Below are 16,846 nucleotides of genomic sequence, written 5' to 3' on the forward strand. Positions count from 1 at the left end.
ACATAGGAAGCCCCACCAGGCTGGGCCTACAGCATGTGTGTATATGGGGTGAGACTTCCTGTGACAGGGCCAAATACCTGGAACACCCACTCCCACCCACCCCTCTTCTTGGCCTCTCAGAGCCATCTAAGTGCAGATGAGAATCCCAAAGGCAGGAGACCGCAGGTTTGCTCAACAGGTGTGAAGGCGCCTCATCCCCAAGGGGCAGCTCCAGCCCAGGCCAAGGTGCAGGAATGGGTTGGAGGGCGCCTGCCCACAGTGGAACCTCTGCTGGGGCTGCCTTCCCCCTTCCAGCCTCTGGGTACCGCCCCCCCCCCCCCCCCCCCCTGTAAGAAAGAAGTCCAGTGTCACTTCCCAGGATCTCAGGTCAGGAGCTACAGAGAGGAGTCAGGCTCCTGCCACTCCCCACCTGGAACCCTGCAGCTTCCCGGAAGTGCCCCTTCTACAGGGTACAAGTGCTGTGTCGGCTCTGGGTGACAGCCCTGTAGTGTGAAGTTGTTTCTGCTGTCACATCCCTCTGAACCACAGCCAAGCCTGCGGGCCACCGTGCACCTTGCTGCATCCTGTTAAAACAGGATCCCTGCCTGGAGCAGGGAAGAGCCTGCCTGCACCTCCCTGTCTGGGCCAGAGATTCCCTCCACCCAAGACAAACACACAGTGAGCGCTGGGTCGCATCCAAATTTATATACACGGACACTCCAGGATAGAAAAGGCGTGTTCCAGGACCACGTGCTTCCCTGGAGCTACTTGGCTTCGGGTTTCTTGTCTCCAGCTTCCAGCTTGGGGCTGTCGGGGGGCTGGCGATAGGCCGGGAAAGCCTCCCAGGGGCTGTTCAGGTCAAACTTGCGGAACTCCTGCGCCAGCTCCACGGGCTCGGCCACCACGCGCTTCACTTCATCGTCATAGCGCAGCTGTGGCAGAGGGAGGCCACGTCACGGTCCCAAAGGCACCCCGTAACACCCCTGTCCCTTCACCCCGTGTCTGCGACTTGGTCTCCTTCTGTCACCCCACCTTTACACCTCAGCTCTCTCCTGGCACCTTCACACGGTAGCTTAATGCTTCTGAGGCAGAAACGACGCTGGCACCCTGCTACACAGGGCAGTGGGCAATGGCCCAGGATTAGGGAGTAAGTCAGGGACTGAAGACAGTGACCCTGAGCTGGCAACATCAGTTCAGCCCCTGCGTGGCCCTGGTCAATCACTGTCAGACACTAGACAGTGAATCTGACCAATCTTCTGTTGCAGGAAACCGGCAGGAAAACCAGGGTGGGACAGCTAAGGCCAAGAAAACAGGTGCACAGGTGTGGGTGTTGAGGTGGGGGAAGCTGGGTACCACTGTCCGCTTGTCTAAAAAGCCACTTTGCTATACCCTGCATGGGCCCAGAGCAGACCATATTCCCACTAGGGCCCGCAGCATGGAACTTGTGGGCAGTGCCTGTGTTCCCAGGGCACTGGGCCCAAGGCAGGCCGGTCCGAAGGGCTCCCACCAGCTGTTTTCTCAGGGACCAAGGTAGGTAAATGACTCTCCATGGTAAGGTCTCGGGGCACAGACAAAGGGTGCCCTTAAAACTGACCAGGTCACTAACATGATCGTAGGGCCAGTGAGACAGTACGGTGCCTAAAGGGCTGCCCTCATGTGGCCAGCCTGAGCAACACATGGTCTCGTGAATACCAGGGGGACTGAACGGTGTTCAGCACAGAGCTTTGAAGCCTGGCTGGTGTGGCCCCAAAACTCACCCCTCTGCAAAGTAAATAAAAATATAACTACTGGGGCTGGAGCAATAGCACAGCGGGTAAAGTGTTTGCCTTGCACACAGCCGACCTGGGTTCAATTCCCAGCATCCCACACGGTCCCCTGAGCACCGCCAGGAGTAATTCCTGAGTGCATGAACCAGGATTAACTCCTGTGCATCGCTGGGTGTGACCCAAAAAGCAAAAAAAAAAAAAAAAAAAACCAACTACTATAATGACAAAAACCAACTAAATAATCAAAATACCCGGAACTGTAGAGATAGTATAGGGGCTACAGCGCTTGCCTTGCACACAGCAGACCCGGGTTTAATCCCCAGCACCATATATGGTCCCTTGAGCATTACCAAAAGTGATCCCTGAAAACTGCCTAACATGCCCAACACCCCCCCCCCCAAAAATAATCAAAACCCAAAACAAAAACAGGCCGTACACAAACAGCATTTAGATCCCCAGAAATCTATTAGTTAACCACTATTTTTTCTTTTTGGGTCACACCCAGCGATGCTCAGGTTACTCCTGGCTCTGCAGTCAGGAATTGCTCCTGGTGGTGCTCAGGGGACCATACTGAATGCTGGGAATCGAACCCCGGGTTGGCCGCCTGCAAGGCAAACGCCCTACCCTCTGTGCTATTGCTCCAGCCCTAGTTAAGCACCATTGCTGTTTCTCTTTTGCAGTTAACGAAACTGCTGTGCCATACAGATATAAGAAATGTGCTGGGGCTGGAGCAATAGAACAGTGGGTAGAACATTTGCCAGGAGTAAACCCTAAGCACAGCTGGGTGTGGCCCAAGGAGGGAGGGAGGGAGGAAAGGAGCTGTCCCAGTTTTGAAAATGGACTGCCACGCTCGTGATCCCCAGGTTTTCCCGACATTCCCAGTGGCCGGGCACCTACCTCCACATAGCCAGACAAAGGGAAGTCTTTCCTGAAAGGATGGCCCTCAAAGCCGTAATCCGTCAGGATCCTCCTTAGGTCAGGATGGTTAGCGAAGAAGACACCAAACATATCCCAGATCTGGAAAACACAACCAGGGAACCGGTCCAACTTGGGGAAAGTCCAATTTGGGGGAGAGGGGCCGCAATGCACCCCGGGAGCGTCAAGTACTCCCACCCTCAGGGCCGGCAGCTCAGTAACTCACCTCCCGCTCATACCAGTTGGCTGCCTTGAACACAGGCACAGAGGAGTCGATGGGAGTCAGCTCATCCGCGTAGGTCTTCACCCGGATCCGGGAGTTGAAGCGCAGAGAGAGGAGGTTATAAACAATCTAGGGAGAAAGGACAGAGGGAGCTGGATGAACAAGGCACCAAGGGGGCGGGGAGCAAACCCTGAGTGGAGAACTAAAGGCGGGTCAGGGTTCCAGTCTGCCAACAGGCCTGTCCTGAACTAGAAACCTCAAGACGCCTTATACTCATAACTCCTGCAGGTCTGAACCTCTGCAGCTCACAACAGCAGAGCACTGTCTTTGTCTAGGATGGCTCCCAGCTATCCTGCCCTGTCCCCGGGTCATATGTAATGGTTCAGCACACAGGCTCATTTCTTTTCAAGACACCTCCCAGATGACAGAGCATCCCCACCTCCCTGGCATCCTCACACCAGACTGCTAATGTCTTATGCATTGGTCCTCATACTCTAAGCTGCTATGCGCTCTTCTGCCGCATTAATGCAAGGAGTTCTGGGGAAAGATATGGGCATTATTTCTCCTTAACCCTAGAGGTAGTAAAGAGTAAATAATTAGTAAACGAGGCTAGAGAGCGCACAGCTGGTAAGGCCCTTGCCTTCTATACAGCCCACCCAAGTTCAATCCTCAACACTCCATATGGTCCTCTAAACCCTGCCAGGAGCAATCCCTGAGCACGAAGTCAAGAGTAGGCCCCAAGCACTGACAGTTGTGGCCCCCAAACAAAAATCAATGTTAAACAGCAGCTCCAAGTCCTGGGAACCTACTGTGAGCTAGCAGGGGAGGGCCTCATTTAATCCCCAGTCCAGCCCATGGGTCAGGAACAACTGTACAGTTTTGGCTTTTTGTTTTTCGCAAAATTCCTTTGTACACAGGTAGAATAAAGTCTTGGAACGATGAGATCAGGTGGTCTGTTGAGGGGCGGTGCCAAGAGTCAGACTCTAAGTCTGCCAGACTCGAGACCCTCCTTTTTCTGTTGCCATATTATTTGACTCCAACAGGTTCTAAGGTTCTTTTTTTTCTTTTGCTTTTTTTTGGGGGGCGGGGGGGGTCACACCTGGCGATGCACAGGGGTTACTCCTCGCTCTGCACTCAGGAGTTACTCCTGGCGGTGCTCAGGGGACCATATGGGATGCTGGGAATCGAACCCGGGTCGGTCCGCATGCAAGGCAAACGCCCTACCCACTGTGCTATCTCTCCAGCCCAAGGATCTAAGGTTCTAAAGGGATCTAAGGTTCCCAGACAGCCGCCACCCCTAGAGCACTCTATCCCCTTCCCGTCCTTTACTCCCCACTTACCTCGAAACGGTTCTGCCGGGTGGGGACGTCAACTGCTGTCAGGTCAGCCAAGGATTTGAACTGTGCGTTGGTGTGGTCCCTGAGGAATGTCAGCACTGGGATGACGCCGTCGGGATGGATGCAGATGTCTAACTCCCCATAGCAGGACACCTGCAGAGAGGCGGGCACTGGGCTAGGAGTCTGTGGTTCCTCTCACCAGAGGATGCTTGCTGCAGCCCCACCCTGACCACGAAGTTCTTTCTCGACCCAGATCCAAACAGTAACAGCCAATGTTACCTGAACATGCTGGACATACTTGGGCAGGATTTCGGCCACGTACTCTCCAAAAGCTGAGAGCTGCTTGTTGGTGACATCATCCCGTGGTCTGACGGTGGCTGGAAGGAGACAGAACAAAGTAATAGAGCAGGCAGCTCTGAAGCTAGTCTCCTGGGCTTGGAAGGAATGCTGTCTCCTAACAGGGTCCCTGTAGAACTTCTAGGAAGGTGAGGGTGGAGGGCTGGAGCAGCAGTAGAGCGGGCAGTTCTGATCCCTGGGGGCTGAAGCGATAGCACAGCAGGTAGGGCATTGGCCTTGTAAGCAGATGACCCGGGTTCGGTTCCCAGCATCCTATATGGTCTCCTGAGCACTGCCAGGAGTAATTCCTGAGTGCAAAGCCAGGAGTAACCCTGTACATTGCCGGGTGTGAGTCAAAAAACCAAATCATCATCATCATCATCATCATCATCATCATCCCTGGTACCACAGAGGGTCAACCTGAGTCCTGCCAGGAATAAGCCCTGTGCACAGAGTCAGGGGTTAAGACCTAAGCACCGCCAGGAGACAAAAAGTGATGAAAACGAGGAAAAATGCCACCCTACACATCCCACTGAGACTTGATTACGGAAGCTGGGGTGTTTAGTTTACCACTTCTGGAAATGCCCTTCCAGGTTTCTCCTCCACGGGAGCCTACATTTCTGCTAAACCAGGCACGTCTGGTTAGATGCAGACCCGACTAGGTGCCTTCAAGGGTGGAAAAGAGACCTGACTTTTCTGTCTCTTCCTAGCACCTGGCTCTCATTAAGGCTCTCAAGCAAAGAAGCGCGGAGCTGGAAGGGCATTCTCGGATCATGCAGCTGAAGCTCGCGCTTCTGCTTAGAAGAGAAATGAAGGTGCTGGGAAGAGGGAGCTGCCAGGTGCCCAATACCCAGTTGACTGGCCACTCCAAGCCATCCCTCCGGACATGCATGCACCCCCAAAAGCTCGGCACCCGCACAGCACACAGGCTGCATTCTCTGCGGCCAAACACTCTCTACGGGGCTCCGGGACCAGTGATTTCTCCGGAGTCTCCTCTGATTCCTAACGTGAACAGCCTAACGCTGGGTAGCTCCAGGGATGCTAGGGGGGGTTGCACAGGTTAACAGGCTCCCAAAGGCTCGCAAAGCACGGGCAGCCGAACCCGCGCCAGCGTGGGGGTAGGGGGTTCCGAAGGGGCCGCGAGGGCCACGGCGGAGCCACCCCCACCCCCAGGGGCAGAGGGCGGCCCCGTGCGCGCGGGCACCCTTGAGCGCCAGCGCTCGCGGCTCGCCAAGGACACACGCGGCCGGGGGGGAAGGGCACCCCGGGACAAGGGCAAACAGGTGACGGCGGGGTGGGGAGGGGGAGAGAGGGCTCCCGCCTGCAGCCCCGAGGAGGCCCGGCCCGCACATACTCACGGCGCGAGTCGGCCGCGGCGCTCTCCTTCCGCACCGGCAGCAGCAGCGCCGAGGGTCGCCGGGCCACTGCACGGGGAAAGACAGCAAAAGGGACACGGGCGGCGGGTGAGGCATGACGGGCCCTGGCGCCGCCGCCCCAGCCCGCCCCGGCCTCAGCTCGCGGACTCCTGCTCACCCCGGCTCAGCGCCACGGCCCCCGCCAGGCCGCGCCACCAGCCTCTCGCCGCCGCCGCCATGTTCCCCGAACGCAGCCGAGCCCCGCAGGACACGGAGCGCCAAGGGCACGGACCGGAAGCGGAAGTGCGCCCACGCTTTTTTCTTCCGGGCGGACGCGGGGCCGGAAGCAGAGGTTCCGGGTTCCGGGCTTCGGTATGAAAGGAGGGAACGCAGGTGAGGAAGCCCGGCGGGCAGGTGGACGAGAGCGGGAGGTGAACGTGGGCCTGGCTGGGCGTGGGCAGCGGCCGGCGGGAAGGCGGGGAGCCTGAAGATTCGGACGGGTGAGAGGAGGGCACGGGGCACCGGGGTGGGGAGGTTCTGGGTTCCACATTCCACGCCCTCCCCCGCTCCCGGAGCTCAACGTTGAACAAGGGCGGGCGGGCGGGATGCGAGAGGGGTGGGTGCGGGTGCGGGTGGAGAACGGTTTCCCCGGCGACGGTTTCCCGGGCGACCCCGGGTGTGGGGGGGGGGCGAGCGGGAACGCCGCACGTGGCGCCGAGCTTCCTCCCGGAGCCCCCCCCCCCCCCGGGGGCGAATGGGATCCGTTCCGAGTTCTGGGACCGAGTCTTGGAGAGTCGTTAGGACGAGTGGGGGAGCAGCCGAGAAGAGTCAATAGGGGGTTGACAGATGTCACAGGCCCGGCCGCCTAGTGGCAGGTCTGGACTGCTTGAGGGATTTGGGGATGGGGAGTGGGTGTCAAGGACTTTTTTTTTCTCCCCTTTTTTTTCCTTTTTTAATGGTATCTGCTGCCTGGAACCTGGCTGGCTTGAACCCATAGTTATTTCTTGCTATGATTTGGTTTTGTTTGGCGGCCACACCCGGCGATGCTCAGGGATTACTCCTGGCCCTGCCGTTCAGGAATCACTCCCAGCCGTACTCAGGGAACCATAAGGGATGCCCATGATCTGATCGAACCCAGGTCAGCCACAGGCAAGACAGACACCTTAGCTTCTGTACTGTCTCTCCAGCCACTTGCTTTCCTGGAATGACAAGTCTTTTGTTAATCATGGAAAAGCATGTTATTGTGCCTTCTCAGGGAACTGCCCAAAATGGGAATTTACAGCCATTTAATTAGGGATAGGGCGCCAAGCTGTAAGAAGAGCACGCGATGGCAGGGCCGGGCCAGCTCTGCCCCAGCCCCACTTCAGTGTCACACCACCCTTCTTTCCTGACGGGACACTCGGCTTCCCACGCTGCATGTGGGATCTCCCAGCGACCCTGGCTGGTGTTGCTTTGCAGACAGCTGGCAGAGAGAGCAGGCGGCTACCATGGAATCACCTGAGGAACCCGGAGCCTCCATGGAGGAAAACTACTTCGTGAACTACACCTTCAAAGACCGGTCCCATTCCGGCCGCGTGGCCCAGGGCATCATGAAACTGTGCCTGGAAGAAGAGCTCTTTGCCGACGTCACCATTTCGGTGGAAGGCCGGGAGTTCCAGCTCCACCGGCTGGTCCTTTCGGCTCAGAGCTGCTTCTTCCGGTCCATGTTCACCTCCAACCTGAAGGAGGCCCACAACAGGGTGATCGTGCTGCAGGACGTCAGCGAGTCGGTCTTCCAGCTCCTGGTGGATTATATCTACCACGGGACTGTGAAACTTCGAGCTGACGAGCTGCAGGAGATCTATGAGGTGTCAGACATGTACCAGCTGACATCCCTCTTTGAGGAGTGTTCTCGGTTCTTGGCGCGCACCGTGCAGGTGGGGAACTGCCTTCAGGTGATGTGGCTAGCAGATCGGCACAGTGACCCTGAGCTTTACACGGCCGCCAAGCACTGTGCCAAAGCTCACCTGGCCCAGCTGCAGAGCACAGAAGAGTTTCTCCACCTGCCCCACCATTTACTCACTGACATCGTCTCAGGTAAGCGGAGGGTGGAGAGCCACCGCAGTGAGCTGTGCAGTTACCGCAGCGAACTGTGCAGTTAGCGCCCATATTCAGTGCAGGTTCTAGCCCGGGAAGAAATAAGCCTCAGCCTTCCTGGATTTTGTTCAGACAGAATATTCCTGACGGAATGTTGATACCTTCTGAGGAAGGTTGATGAGAATTGGGTGTGACTACCCGCAGAGACCATCTCTTACGGGGGAGGAAGCCAGGAAAACAAAAGCAGCAGCCCTTACCCATCAAGGAAGCCGAGAGGCCATTTTTATGTAGGAATTTTTGTTGTGGGACCATCCCCTGTGGGGTTCAAGGACTATCCATTGTGGGACCATCCCCTGTGAGGTTCAAGGACTATCCCGGCACTAATCCGGTGCTTGGGATTACTCCTGCAGTGTTTAGGGGACCTAAGGACCAGGGATGGAACATGGCCTCCCAGACTCAAGGCATACACTGCCCCCCGCACACACACTGCCCTGCCCCCCTATTCAGCAAGCTCACTTGGGGAAAGTGAGGAACTTTTGGTTTGGGGCCACACCCAGCAGTGCTCAGGGATTATTCCTGTTTGTGGGCTCAGGAGTGACCCCTCGTAGTGCTCAGGGTGTCAGGGATATGTGGTGTCATGGGTGTCAGGGATTGAACCAGCATCACATTCAGCACTACTTCCTTATTTTCCAAATATGGAACTTCTTTTTGTTTTGGGGTCACACTTACCAGTGCTCAGGACTTTCTCCTGGTCTCTCTTGGTAGGGCTGGGAGATGCGGTGCCTGGGATTGAACCCAGGTCAGTCCCATTGAAGGACAAGTACCTTGACCTTTGTTACTTAGACTAATTTTCAGGCTGTCCAAATAGGGACTTTTTTTTTATTGTTGTTTTGGCTTTATTTTTATTTTGGAGGGAGCCACACCCAGCAGTGCTCAGAGAGCCTTGAGGGGATTATGTGTGGTGCCAGGAGGCCAAACCCAAGGCAAGCACCCTATCCACTATACTATCTTGCCCCGACCCCAAAGTAAGGAACCTCTTAAGTGATGTGTCAAATTTAACAAGCCTAACACTGTGAGATACAGAGAAACTTTTGGTTGATTTCTACAGCCCAATAAATTGCTCCCATGGCAGCTGGGAGCATATTAAGTCAACCATCCTGATTAAAAGAAACAAGATGATTTCAGGTAACATTATCATACGTATTCACATGCTGACACAGTGACCATCTGACAAAATAGTTCATGTCTTTTCCGAGTCCCACCAAGAGCGATTCCTGAATGTAGAACCAGGAGTAAGCCCTGAGCACTGCTGGGTGTGACCCAATAACCAAAAATAATATCTAAATTTGGATTGTCAATTTGCCATTGACCTTGCCTTTCCTCTGACTCTTACAGATGGAGTTCCATGTTCCCAGAACCCAACAGAGGCCATCGAAGCCTGGATCAATTTTAATAAAGAGGAAAGAGAGGCTTTTGCAGAGTCACTCAGGACCAGCTTGAAGGTAAGGAACATTTCCTAGGGTCCGGATACCTTTCTCTCCATATAGTCCAACTCTCTGTCGGCCTGGCCTCTTTGGGCTGGTGATTGAGGCCCCTCTGGCAAGTGCTCCGGAACAGGGAGGAGGATTTGTGTCCGATTCCAGAAGCCACCAATCTTGGGGCTTCAAAGTTCCTTGAGGAATCCTTTCATTAATGATGCTAGGCATCTTTTGTCTGAAGCACTGGCTCAGTTTTTAAAAAGCTGGAAGGATGCATGCAACGTATTATCTACCCCAGCAAAAAATGCCTGGAAGGCAGCCACTGGAGGAGTTGGAGTGACACACAGTAACTGAAGGAAGATGCAAGCAGTGGCCCAAGACTTTAAGGGTGGACTTAAGGCTAGGTCTAAGGAGTGGGCCCAGGAGGAGAGATACCAGTTGTCATTTTCTTTTATTTAACACCCGGTAGTGCTCAAGACTTACACTCAGGGTTGACCCCTTTCAGTGCTCAGAGAACCATATGGGGTGCTGGGGCTCGAGTCCTGGTCAGCTGCGTGCAAGGCCAGTGCCTTACCCGCTGCACTCTCTCCGGCGCCCACTTGTCACTTTCCTTTTCTCAATAGGAAATTGGGGAGAATGTGCACATTTACCTGATTGGGAAGGAGTCCTCTCGTACCCATTCCTTGGCCGTGTCCTTGCACTGTGCAGAGGACGACTCCATCAGCGTAAGCGGCCAAAACAGCCTGTGCCATCAGATCACTGCCGCCTGCAAGCACGGCGGGGACCTGTACGTGGTGGGTGGCTCCATCCCCCGGCGCATGTGGAAGTGCAACAATGCCACCGTGGACTGGGAGTGGTGCGCGCCGCTGCCGCGGGACCGGCTCCAGCACACCCTGGTGTCTGTGCCCGGGAAAGATGCCATCTATTCGCTGGGCGGCAAGACGCTGCAGGACACCCTGTCCAATGCCGTCATCTATTACCGCGTGGGCGATAACGTCTGGACAGAAACCACCCAGCTGGAGGTGGCAGTGTCAGGGGCGGCTGGGGCCAACCTCAACGGCATCATCTACTTGCTCGGGGGTGAGGAGAATGACCTGGACTTCTTTACCAAACCTTCCCGACTCATCCAGTGCTTCGACACCGAGACAGACAAGTGCCACGTGAAGCCCTACGTGCTGCCGTTCGCCGGCCGCATGCACGCGGCAGTGCATAAAGATCTCGTGTTCATCGTGGCCGAAGGGGACTCCCTCTTGTGCTACAACCCCTTGCTAGACAGCTTCACTCGGCTCTGCCTGCCGGAGGCCTGGAGCTCCGCGCCATCCCTCTGGAAGATCGCCAGCTGTAATGGCAGCATCTACGTATTCCGGGACCGATACAAAAAGGGAGACGCCAACACCTACAAGCTTGACCCTGCCACTTCCGCCATTACTGTCACCAAAGGCATTAAGGTGCTGCTGACCAATCTGCAGTTTGTACTGGCCTGAGCCCTGGGGCGGGGGGCCACTGACTCTTCCCTCCACCTTTCTGGTACCCACCCATCTGAACCACGAGGCCCCAAGACCCTGATACAGATTGCAATGGTGCTGGGGGGCACGCGGTAAGGCAGCTCCTCAGCCGTCCCCTGTCCCCTGAGGGGCCCTGCCTGCAGATGTTCAGCTGGCCTCCTGAACTGAGACAGACCAGTGCTCTGCCATCCTGGGGAAGCCCCTGCTCACTGTGGATTGCTCCACGTAGCCTCTCTCCAGCCCTTAGGCCCAGACTCCCCCCCCCCCACTTTACCCGGGCTTTGTTAAATAGACATACCCCCGACCCCCCGGCAGAAGCCAGGATGCCCAGTCTCCTTTTGTTCTACAGCCTGCAAAGTGGCTAGTTGGTCATGTTTTCACAAAGAATTAGGTGTTAAGCATTTTCGAGACTCCGTGCTTTACTGGGAGAAGGGATGAAGCTGAAGGTGTTCCTCACCAGCAAGGCCAGCTCTCACGCCGAGGATACTCTCTTTTCTCTTTGCTCATCCACCTGTCAGCAGCCGTCTACTCTGGTTTCATTTTTGGCTAACTCCCAGGGGTAAGCCAGAAAGAAGTACAAACGTTATTTCTGAATAATAGCAGAAAATTTTTTCAGACTCAGAATATGTAAGGTTTCTTTTAACTCTAAGCCAAGAGCTATGTTCATACAAATAAAGGTTTTTTTGAGGGTATACTTGTGTGTTATTATAAAGGAGTAACCTCCCCATGGGAAACTAATTACACACCTACCGATCCCATTTCTAAGTCTGCAGCACTACTTATTAAATTCTGCTCTTCCCTTACTATATACAGGATCATTGTTCCAACAGGGGACTCGAGAGCTCGGCAGGTGGGAGGCCTGGGCCTGATCCCCAGCACCACCTGCTCCTCTAGGAATGACCCTTGAGCTCTAATCCAGAAGTTGTCCTGAGAACTGTCAGGTGTGGCCCCCACCAAAAAAAACAAAAAGTGAGGCTCCTGGAGCTATGAGATCGTGGTGAAGAGCCAGATTGTCCCAGCTTTTCCCAGTAACGACTGTCTGATCGTGCCAAGGACCATTGAGCAAGGTTAAGTGTTCAAATTTCTTTGACCTCTTCTATTAAAAAAGACACCCTTGGGGCTGGAGAGAGAGATAATTCATTGGGTAGGGCGGTTGCATCCCAAAATACCACCACGACGACTGATTCCTGAGTGCAGAGCCAGGAGTAAGCCCAAAGCAAACAAAAAAGATACCCTCACGCCAGGGCACAAAGAGATGGCCTGCAAGCGTGGACATGCTTTGCATGTTTGAGTTCCAGCTCTGAACCCAGGATAGGTTTGAGCTTCCAGAGCCCTGCCAGGCAGAGCACAGAAAACCAAGCCAGCACAGAGGGCTGAGCATCAGAAAAGGGGACCCAGGCATCACTGAGGAGGCCCCCTTATTACAAAGACACTTGGCGTCAGAATGATAGAGCAAGGGTTAAGGCACTTCACTTGCACACATCTGACCCCGGTTCAATCCCTGGTACTGCATATGCTCCGTCAATACCTGCCAGGAGTGATGTTTAAGTGCAAAGCCAGGAATACGCCCTGAGCGTATTCCCCCGACCCCACCCACAAAAAGGCCTTCACCCCAACTGTCCCAAGCCTATGAAGAGAAGCCACGCTAAATCTTTCTATCCACACAACTTTTAATTCAGGAAAATGAAACAAGATAAAGGGAACAAAATTATCCATTACTTAGCACACTTCTGTTATGTCAAGTTGAGGCTTAAAATCCCTTTGGTCGTATTAAACTTTTTCTGTAGCAAGCAAGGTTATCTTGAACTCTTTTCTAATCCATGTACTTCATGTCTGTGCGTTGTGAAAAGTCTCACTGTTTGCTGCCTCTGAAGTAATCTCCTTGTGGAACTGTTTGAGGATTTCCAGCTGGCCTGGTCTGATGTAGATATGCGATCGGATCTTGGTGATGGCGTCCACGGCCTCCTCTGGACTCCATTTGTACACCTGCAGGACAGGATTAGCAAAGCAGGGAAAGCAAGGAGCTAGTGGTTGCTAAAGGGCTCTCAGGATTTCCTTAAAAAAAAAAAATTCAAATGGGGGGCCAGAGTGATAGCACAATAGGTAGGGCATCTGTACTGCACATGTCTGACCCAGCATCCCATATGGTCCCCAGAGCCCCACCAGCAATGAGCACAAAGCCAGGAGTAATACCTGAGTATTGCCCAGTGTAGCCAAAAAACAAAACGGGGGAGGGAGGGGATGGAGAGATACTAGAGGAGTTAAGGCACTTGCCTTGCATATTGCCAACCTGAGTGTGATCCCCAGCACAGCTGGAGTGATGTCTGAGCATCTCACTCACTTCCTCACCCGAGCTTCCTAACACATTCGTTAGGAGAAAATTGGCCCCAGGGAGGGGACATCCCTTTTGGTCAAGGTCACACACAGCAGGCAAAGCAGGGGACTATCTACAAAGCTCAGATGTTCTTCACACCTAACAGGACCACCTCCCTAATAGCCTGCAGTTGGGGGTGGGAGGTTGCCCAGAGCGATTAGGGTGCTTGCCTTGCACACAGCCGACCCAGGTTCAATCCCTGGTAACCCATATGGTCCCCCCAGCTCACCAGCCGTGATCCCTGAGCACAGAGCCAGGAGTCAGCCCTGAGCACCATTGGGTACGGCCCCAAAGCAACAACAGCAAAAAACCTGCGGCTGGGGACACAGCCCTTCCCTACCTGAATCAAATACGCAGCCACCATGGTGGCGCTCCTGGAACGGCCCGCCTTACAGTGCACATAGACGCACTGGCCCAGCGACTCGTACTTGAGAGCAAACTGAACACCTTTCTGGAGGTTTGACAGGGTCGGGATTCCAGTCATGTCGACTGTGCTGAGCCGCAGCTGCTCCACGCCCGCGTTCTTCCACTCCTGCAACCAGGGGCACAAGCATGCAGAAGGGAATGAGAAAAAGAACCCGGTACGATGGCTCTGAAGATGGGGTCCCAATAGAGCGAAGCAATGGGCACGTCACAGCGTACCACCATGTCGGGTCGGAGCGATAGTGCCGCGGGGAGGGTGCTTGCCTTGTATATGGTCAGCCCAGGTGCCATCCTTGGCACCCCATAGTCCCTTGAGCCTCCCCATGAGTGATCCCTGAGCACAGAGCCAGGAGTAAGCCCTGAGCACCACAAGGTGCGGCCAAACACCACCAAAAATGAACGACAAACCACAGCAGGGTTTACAACTATGAGAACATCACTGTATCATTGTCCTCCCTTTGTTCATCGATTTTCTCGAGCGGGCCCAGTAACGTTGTTGTTACTGTGTTTGGCATATTGAATACGTCTCGGGTAGCTTGCCAGGCTTTGCCATGCGGGTGAGATACTCTCGGTAGCTTGCCAGGCTCCGAGAGGGGTGGAGAATTGAACTCGGGTCGGCCATGTTGGCTACCTGCTGTGCTATCGCTCCAGCCCCTGAGAACATAGTTTCCTAATTTTCATTTGTGTTTTTCTGTTTTGTTTTGGTTTTGGGTTTTTTTTTGGGGGGGGGGTCATACCCAGCAATGCACAGGGGTTACTCAGGAATTACTCCTGGCGGTTCTTCAGGGACCATATGGGATGCTGGGAATCGAACCTGGGTCGGCCGCGTCCAAGGCAAATGCCCTACCCACTGTACTATCGCTCCAGCCCCTTCATTTGTTTTTTGTTTTGTTTTGGGGCACCCCACAAGTGCTGGGGATTGGTGGAGGGAAGGGTTGATACAGTGCTGGGAATTGAACCCGGCCCTTCTGCGCATACACTGGCCTCCTGAGATAAGTCTCAGCCCAGTGTTCACTTCTTTCCTGTTTCTGTTTTTGAGCCACACCCGGCAGCAGTGTAGCCTAGCTCACTCCTAGCTCCGCATTCAGGGATTGCTCCTTGAGGGACTCGGGGGACCATGTGGGATGCCAGAGATCAAAATCAGGTCAGTCATGTGCAAGGCAGGTGCTGCCCATGGTACTCTGTCTCTGGCCCCCACTAAATTATAAAAACTTTTACAGGACCTGGGGCTATGGTTCAAAAAGTTGGTTAGTGAGCATGCTTCGCATGCAAGAGGCCTGAATTCAGTGCCCTGAGACACAGTCCCCTCCGTGAGCACTAAGCTGGAGTAACTCAGGCATGTTGCCACCCCTTCCCCCCCTCCCCCAAAAAGGAAAGAATAATGTATCCTTGGAGAATTAAACAATTTTTTTTTTTTTGCTTTCTGGGTCACACCCGGAGATACACAGGGGTTACTCCTGGCTCTACACTCAGGAATTACTCCTGGCGGTGCTTAGGGGACCATATGGGATGGCAGGGATCAAACTTGGGTCGAACCTGGATGGGGCCCGAGCAAACACCCTAAATACCCTACCCACTGTACTATCACTACCTCCCCCCCCCAATTTTAATTTTTTCAGAGTGTAGTTGGGCCGGGCTGGAGCAATAGCACAGAGGGTAGGGCACCCTCCCGACCAGGGTTCGATTCCTCCCAGCCCGGCAAGCTACCTAGAGTATCCCACCCGCAGCGCAAAGCCTAGCAAGCTCCCCTCGTGTATTCAATTCGCCAAAAACAGTACCAAGTCTCACAACTGGTTGTGAGATGTTACTGGTACCCACTCGAGCAAATTGATGAACAACAGGAGGACAGTGCTATAGTGCATCAGTTGGGCCATCCCCAGGGGTACTCAAAAACCTACACTGATCTCTGCACTAGGCAGGTCAGCTCCGGGCAATCAGTGCTGGATCCATACTTGAAGCTCAGTTACCGGGGTGGAGGGAACGTAGGGCCTTACCCAGCAGGTTGCAGGGGCGTATGGGGGAGAAAGAGGGTGTGACGGGGGCACCCCAGGAGCTAGCGAGCCCACGTGGAGCCTTGTGCCTGCCCGTTGGACTCTAGGGGCAGGAGCGGAAACCTGGAGCAAGCCCTGCCCCTCCTCCGTTCCCACGAGGCGGCGGAAACTAGTAAGACTTGGGGCCCCGGAAGGAGCGCTCATTGGGACTGCACCCGCCTTTGCCATTAGTTTGATTTCACAACCCCCGGAGCAGCTACTGAAGCTTGAGACTCCAACTCTCAGGCTGGAGCAATAGCACAGCGGGTAGGGCATTTGCTGGGTTCGAATTCCAGCATCCCATATGGTCCCCCGAGTACCGCCAAGGAGCAATTCCTGAGTGCATGAGCCAGGAGTAACCCCTGTGCATCACCGGGTGCGACCCAAAAAGCAAAAAAAAAAAAAAAAAAAAAAAAAAAAAAAACCAAAAAAACCTCCAACTCTCTTCCTGAAGCGGCTCCAAATAAGTAGCATCCCCCCGCCCAAACCCAGAGAGCCCGTGCCCAGGGGGAGCCCCGGGGGGGCTGGGGAGAGGAGGCGGCGGCGGCGGCGGCGGCGACCCCCGCTCACCTTGTAGGAATTGCAGAGGAAGCGCGTCTCGTACTCCTCGTTCATAGTGATCACCCCGCGCACGTTCTCGTCCTGCACCAGCTGCCGGGGTGGGGGTGGGGGTGGGGGGCAAAGAGGGTGGGGGCTGAGCGGGCGCGGGCGGCGGCAGGGGGCGGGCGGCGGGCGGGCGGCTCCCCCCCGGCCCCGCTCACCCGGCTCGTCATGCCCCGCAGCGGCAGCGCGCCCAGCAGCACGGTGCGGTCGATGCGGTGGTACCAGTCGCGGTGCGCCGGGCCCGGCAGCTTGCCGCGGAACACCGTGTAGAGCAGCGACGGGTAGAAGAGCACCCGCGCCAGGCCGGCCTCCAGCAGCCCGCGGGCCGCCATGCTGCCGTCCCAGCCGAACCGGCGCAGTCGCCCCGCGCCCGAGCCCAGGCTCGTGCTGCGCGGCCACGCCGGCCCGCCGCCCGCCCACGACGCCCCCTCGGCCGCCGCCGCCGC

At 55.3% G+C, this 16,846-nt stretch overlaps 3 protein-coding genes across 5 annotated transcripts; 1 reads left to right on the plus strand and 2 right to left on the minus strand.

Annotated features, from left to right (window-relative positions):
* Nucleotides 1–664: 664 nt before the first annotated feature.
* Nucleotides 665–6,202, minus strand: NDUFS3 (NADH:ubiquinone oxidoreductase core subunit S3). The gene is made up of 7 exons (XM_056131434.1): nt 6,090–6,202; nt 5,915–5,980; nt 4,500–4,597; nt 4,224–4,373; nt 2,887–3,012; nt 2,643–2,762; nt 665–911 (listed from the first exon to the last, which is right to left on the minus strand). Exons 1-7 carry the CDS (start codon nt 6,148–6,150, stop codon nt 744–746), a joined length of 789 nt encoding a protein of 262 aa, XP_055987409.1. The 5' UTR covers nt 6,151–6,202; the 3' UTR covers nt 665–743.
* KBTBD4 (kelch repeat and BTB domain containing 4) lies at nt 6,163–11,176 on the plus strand. 3 transcript variants are annotated; one of them, XM_056131417.1, is made up of 4 exons: nt 6,163–6,304; nt 7,370–7,987; nt 9,383–9,489; nt 10,089–10,979. In XM_056131417.1, the coding sequence occupies exons 1-4, from the start codon at nt 6,286–6,288 to the stop codon at nt 10,947–10,949; spliced, it is 1,605 nt and encodes a 534-aa protein (XP_055987392.1). In that variant the 5' UTR covers nt 6,163–6,285; the 3' UTR covers nt 10,950–10,979. The 3 variants fall into 3 exon arrangements, with proteins under 3 accessions (XP_055987392.1, XP_055987376.1, XP_055987384.1); XM_056131401.1 differs by lacking the exon at nt 6,163–6,304 and adding an exon at nt 6,397–6,411 and having other exon boundaries at nt 10,089–10,978; XM_056131409.1 differs by lacking the exon at nt 6,163–6,304 and adding an exon at nt 6,598–6,786 and having other exon boundaries at nt 10,089–11,176.
* Nucleotides 11,177–12,622: 1,446 nt separating this feature from the next.
* Nucleotides 12,623–16,846, minus strand: PTPMT1 (protein tyrosine phosphatase mitochondrial 1). The gene is made up of 4 exons (XM_056131438.1): nt 16,559–16,846; nt 16,368–16,448; nt 13,685–13,876; nt 12,623–12,956 (listed from the first exon to the last, which is right to left on the minus strand). Exons 1-4 carry the CDS (start codon nt 16,730–16,732, stop codon nt 12,798–12,800), a joined length of 606 nt encoding a protein of 201 aa, XP_055987413.1. The 5' UTR covers nt 16,733–16,846; the 3' UTR covers nt 12,623–12,797.

The sequence above is a fragment of the Sorex fumeus genome, unplaced genomic scaffold (genome assembly GCF_029834395.1).
Source record: "Sorex fumeus unplaced genomic scaffold, SorFum_2.1 ptg000007l, whole genome shotgun sequence".
Lineage (NCBI taxonomy): Eukaryota > Metazoa > Chordata > Mammalia > Eulipotyphla > Soricidae > Sorex > Sorex fumeus.

Bases quoted from the DNA above. Each gene is read 5' to 3' on its own strand.
- KBTBD4 (XM_056131417.1), top strand. The intron at 7,988-9,382 runs GTAAGCGGAGGG...TGACTCTTACAG, and splicing joins ACTCACTGACATCGTCTCAG to ATGGAGTTCCATGTTCCCAG. The intron at 9,490-10,088 runs GTAAGGAACATT...TTTTCTCAATAG, and splicing joins CACTCAGGACCAGCTTGAAG to GAAATTGGGGAGAATGTGCA.
- NDUFS3 (XM_056131434.1), bottom strand. From the start codon at position 6,150: ATGGCGGCGGCGGCGAGAGGCTGGTGGCGCGGCCTGGCGGGGGCCGTG. The intron at 4,598-5,914 runs GTGAGTATGTGC...GTCTCCTTCCAG, and splicing joins CGCCGCGGCCGACTCGCGCC to CCACCGTCAGACCACGGGAT. The intron at 4,374-4,499 runs GTAACATTGGCT...GCCTCTCTGCAG, and splicing joins AGTATGTCCAGCATGTTCAG to GTGTCCTGCTATGGGGAGTT.
- PTPMT1 (XM_056131438.1), bottom strand. From the start codon at position 16,732: ATGGCGGCCCGCGGGCTGCTGGAGGCCGGCCTGGCGCGGGTGCTCTTC. The intron at 13,877-16,367 runs GTGAGCGGGGGT...CCCTGGTTGCAG, and splicing joins TCCTCTGCAATTCCTACAAG to GAGTGGAAGAACGCGGGCGT. The intron at 12,957-13,684 runs GTAGGGAAGGGC...CCTGTCCTGCAG, and splicing joins TGGCTGCGTATTTGATTCAG to GTGTACAAATGGAGTCCAGA.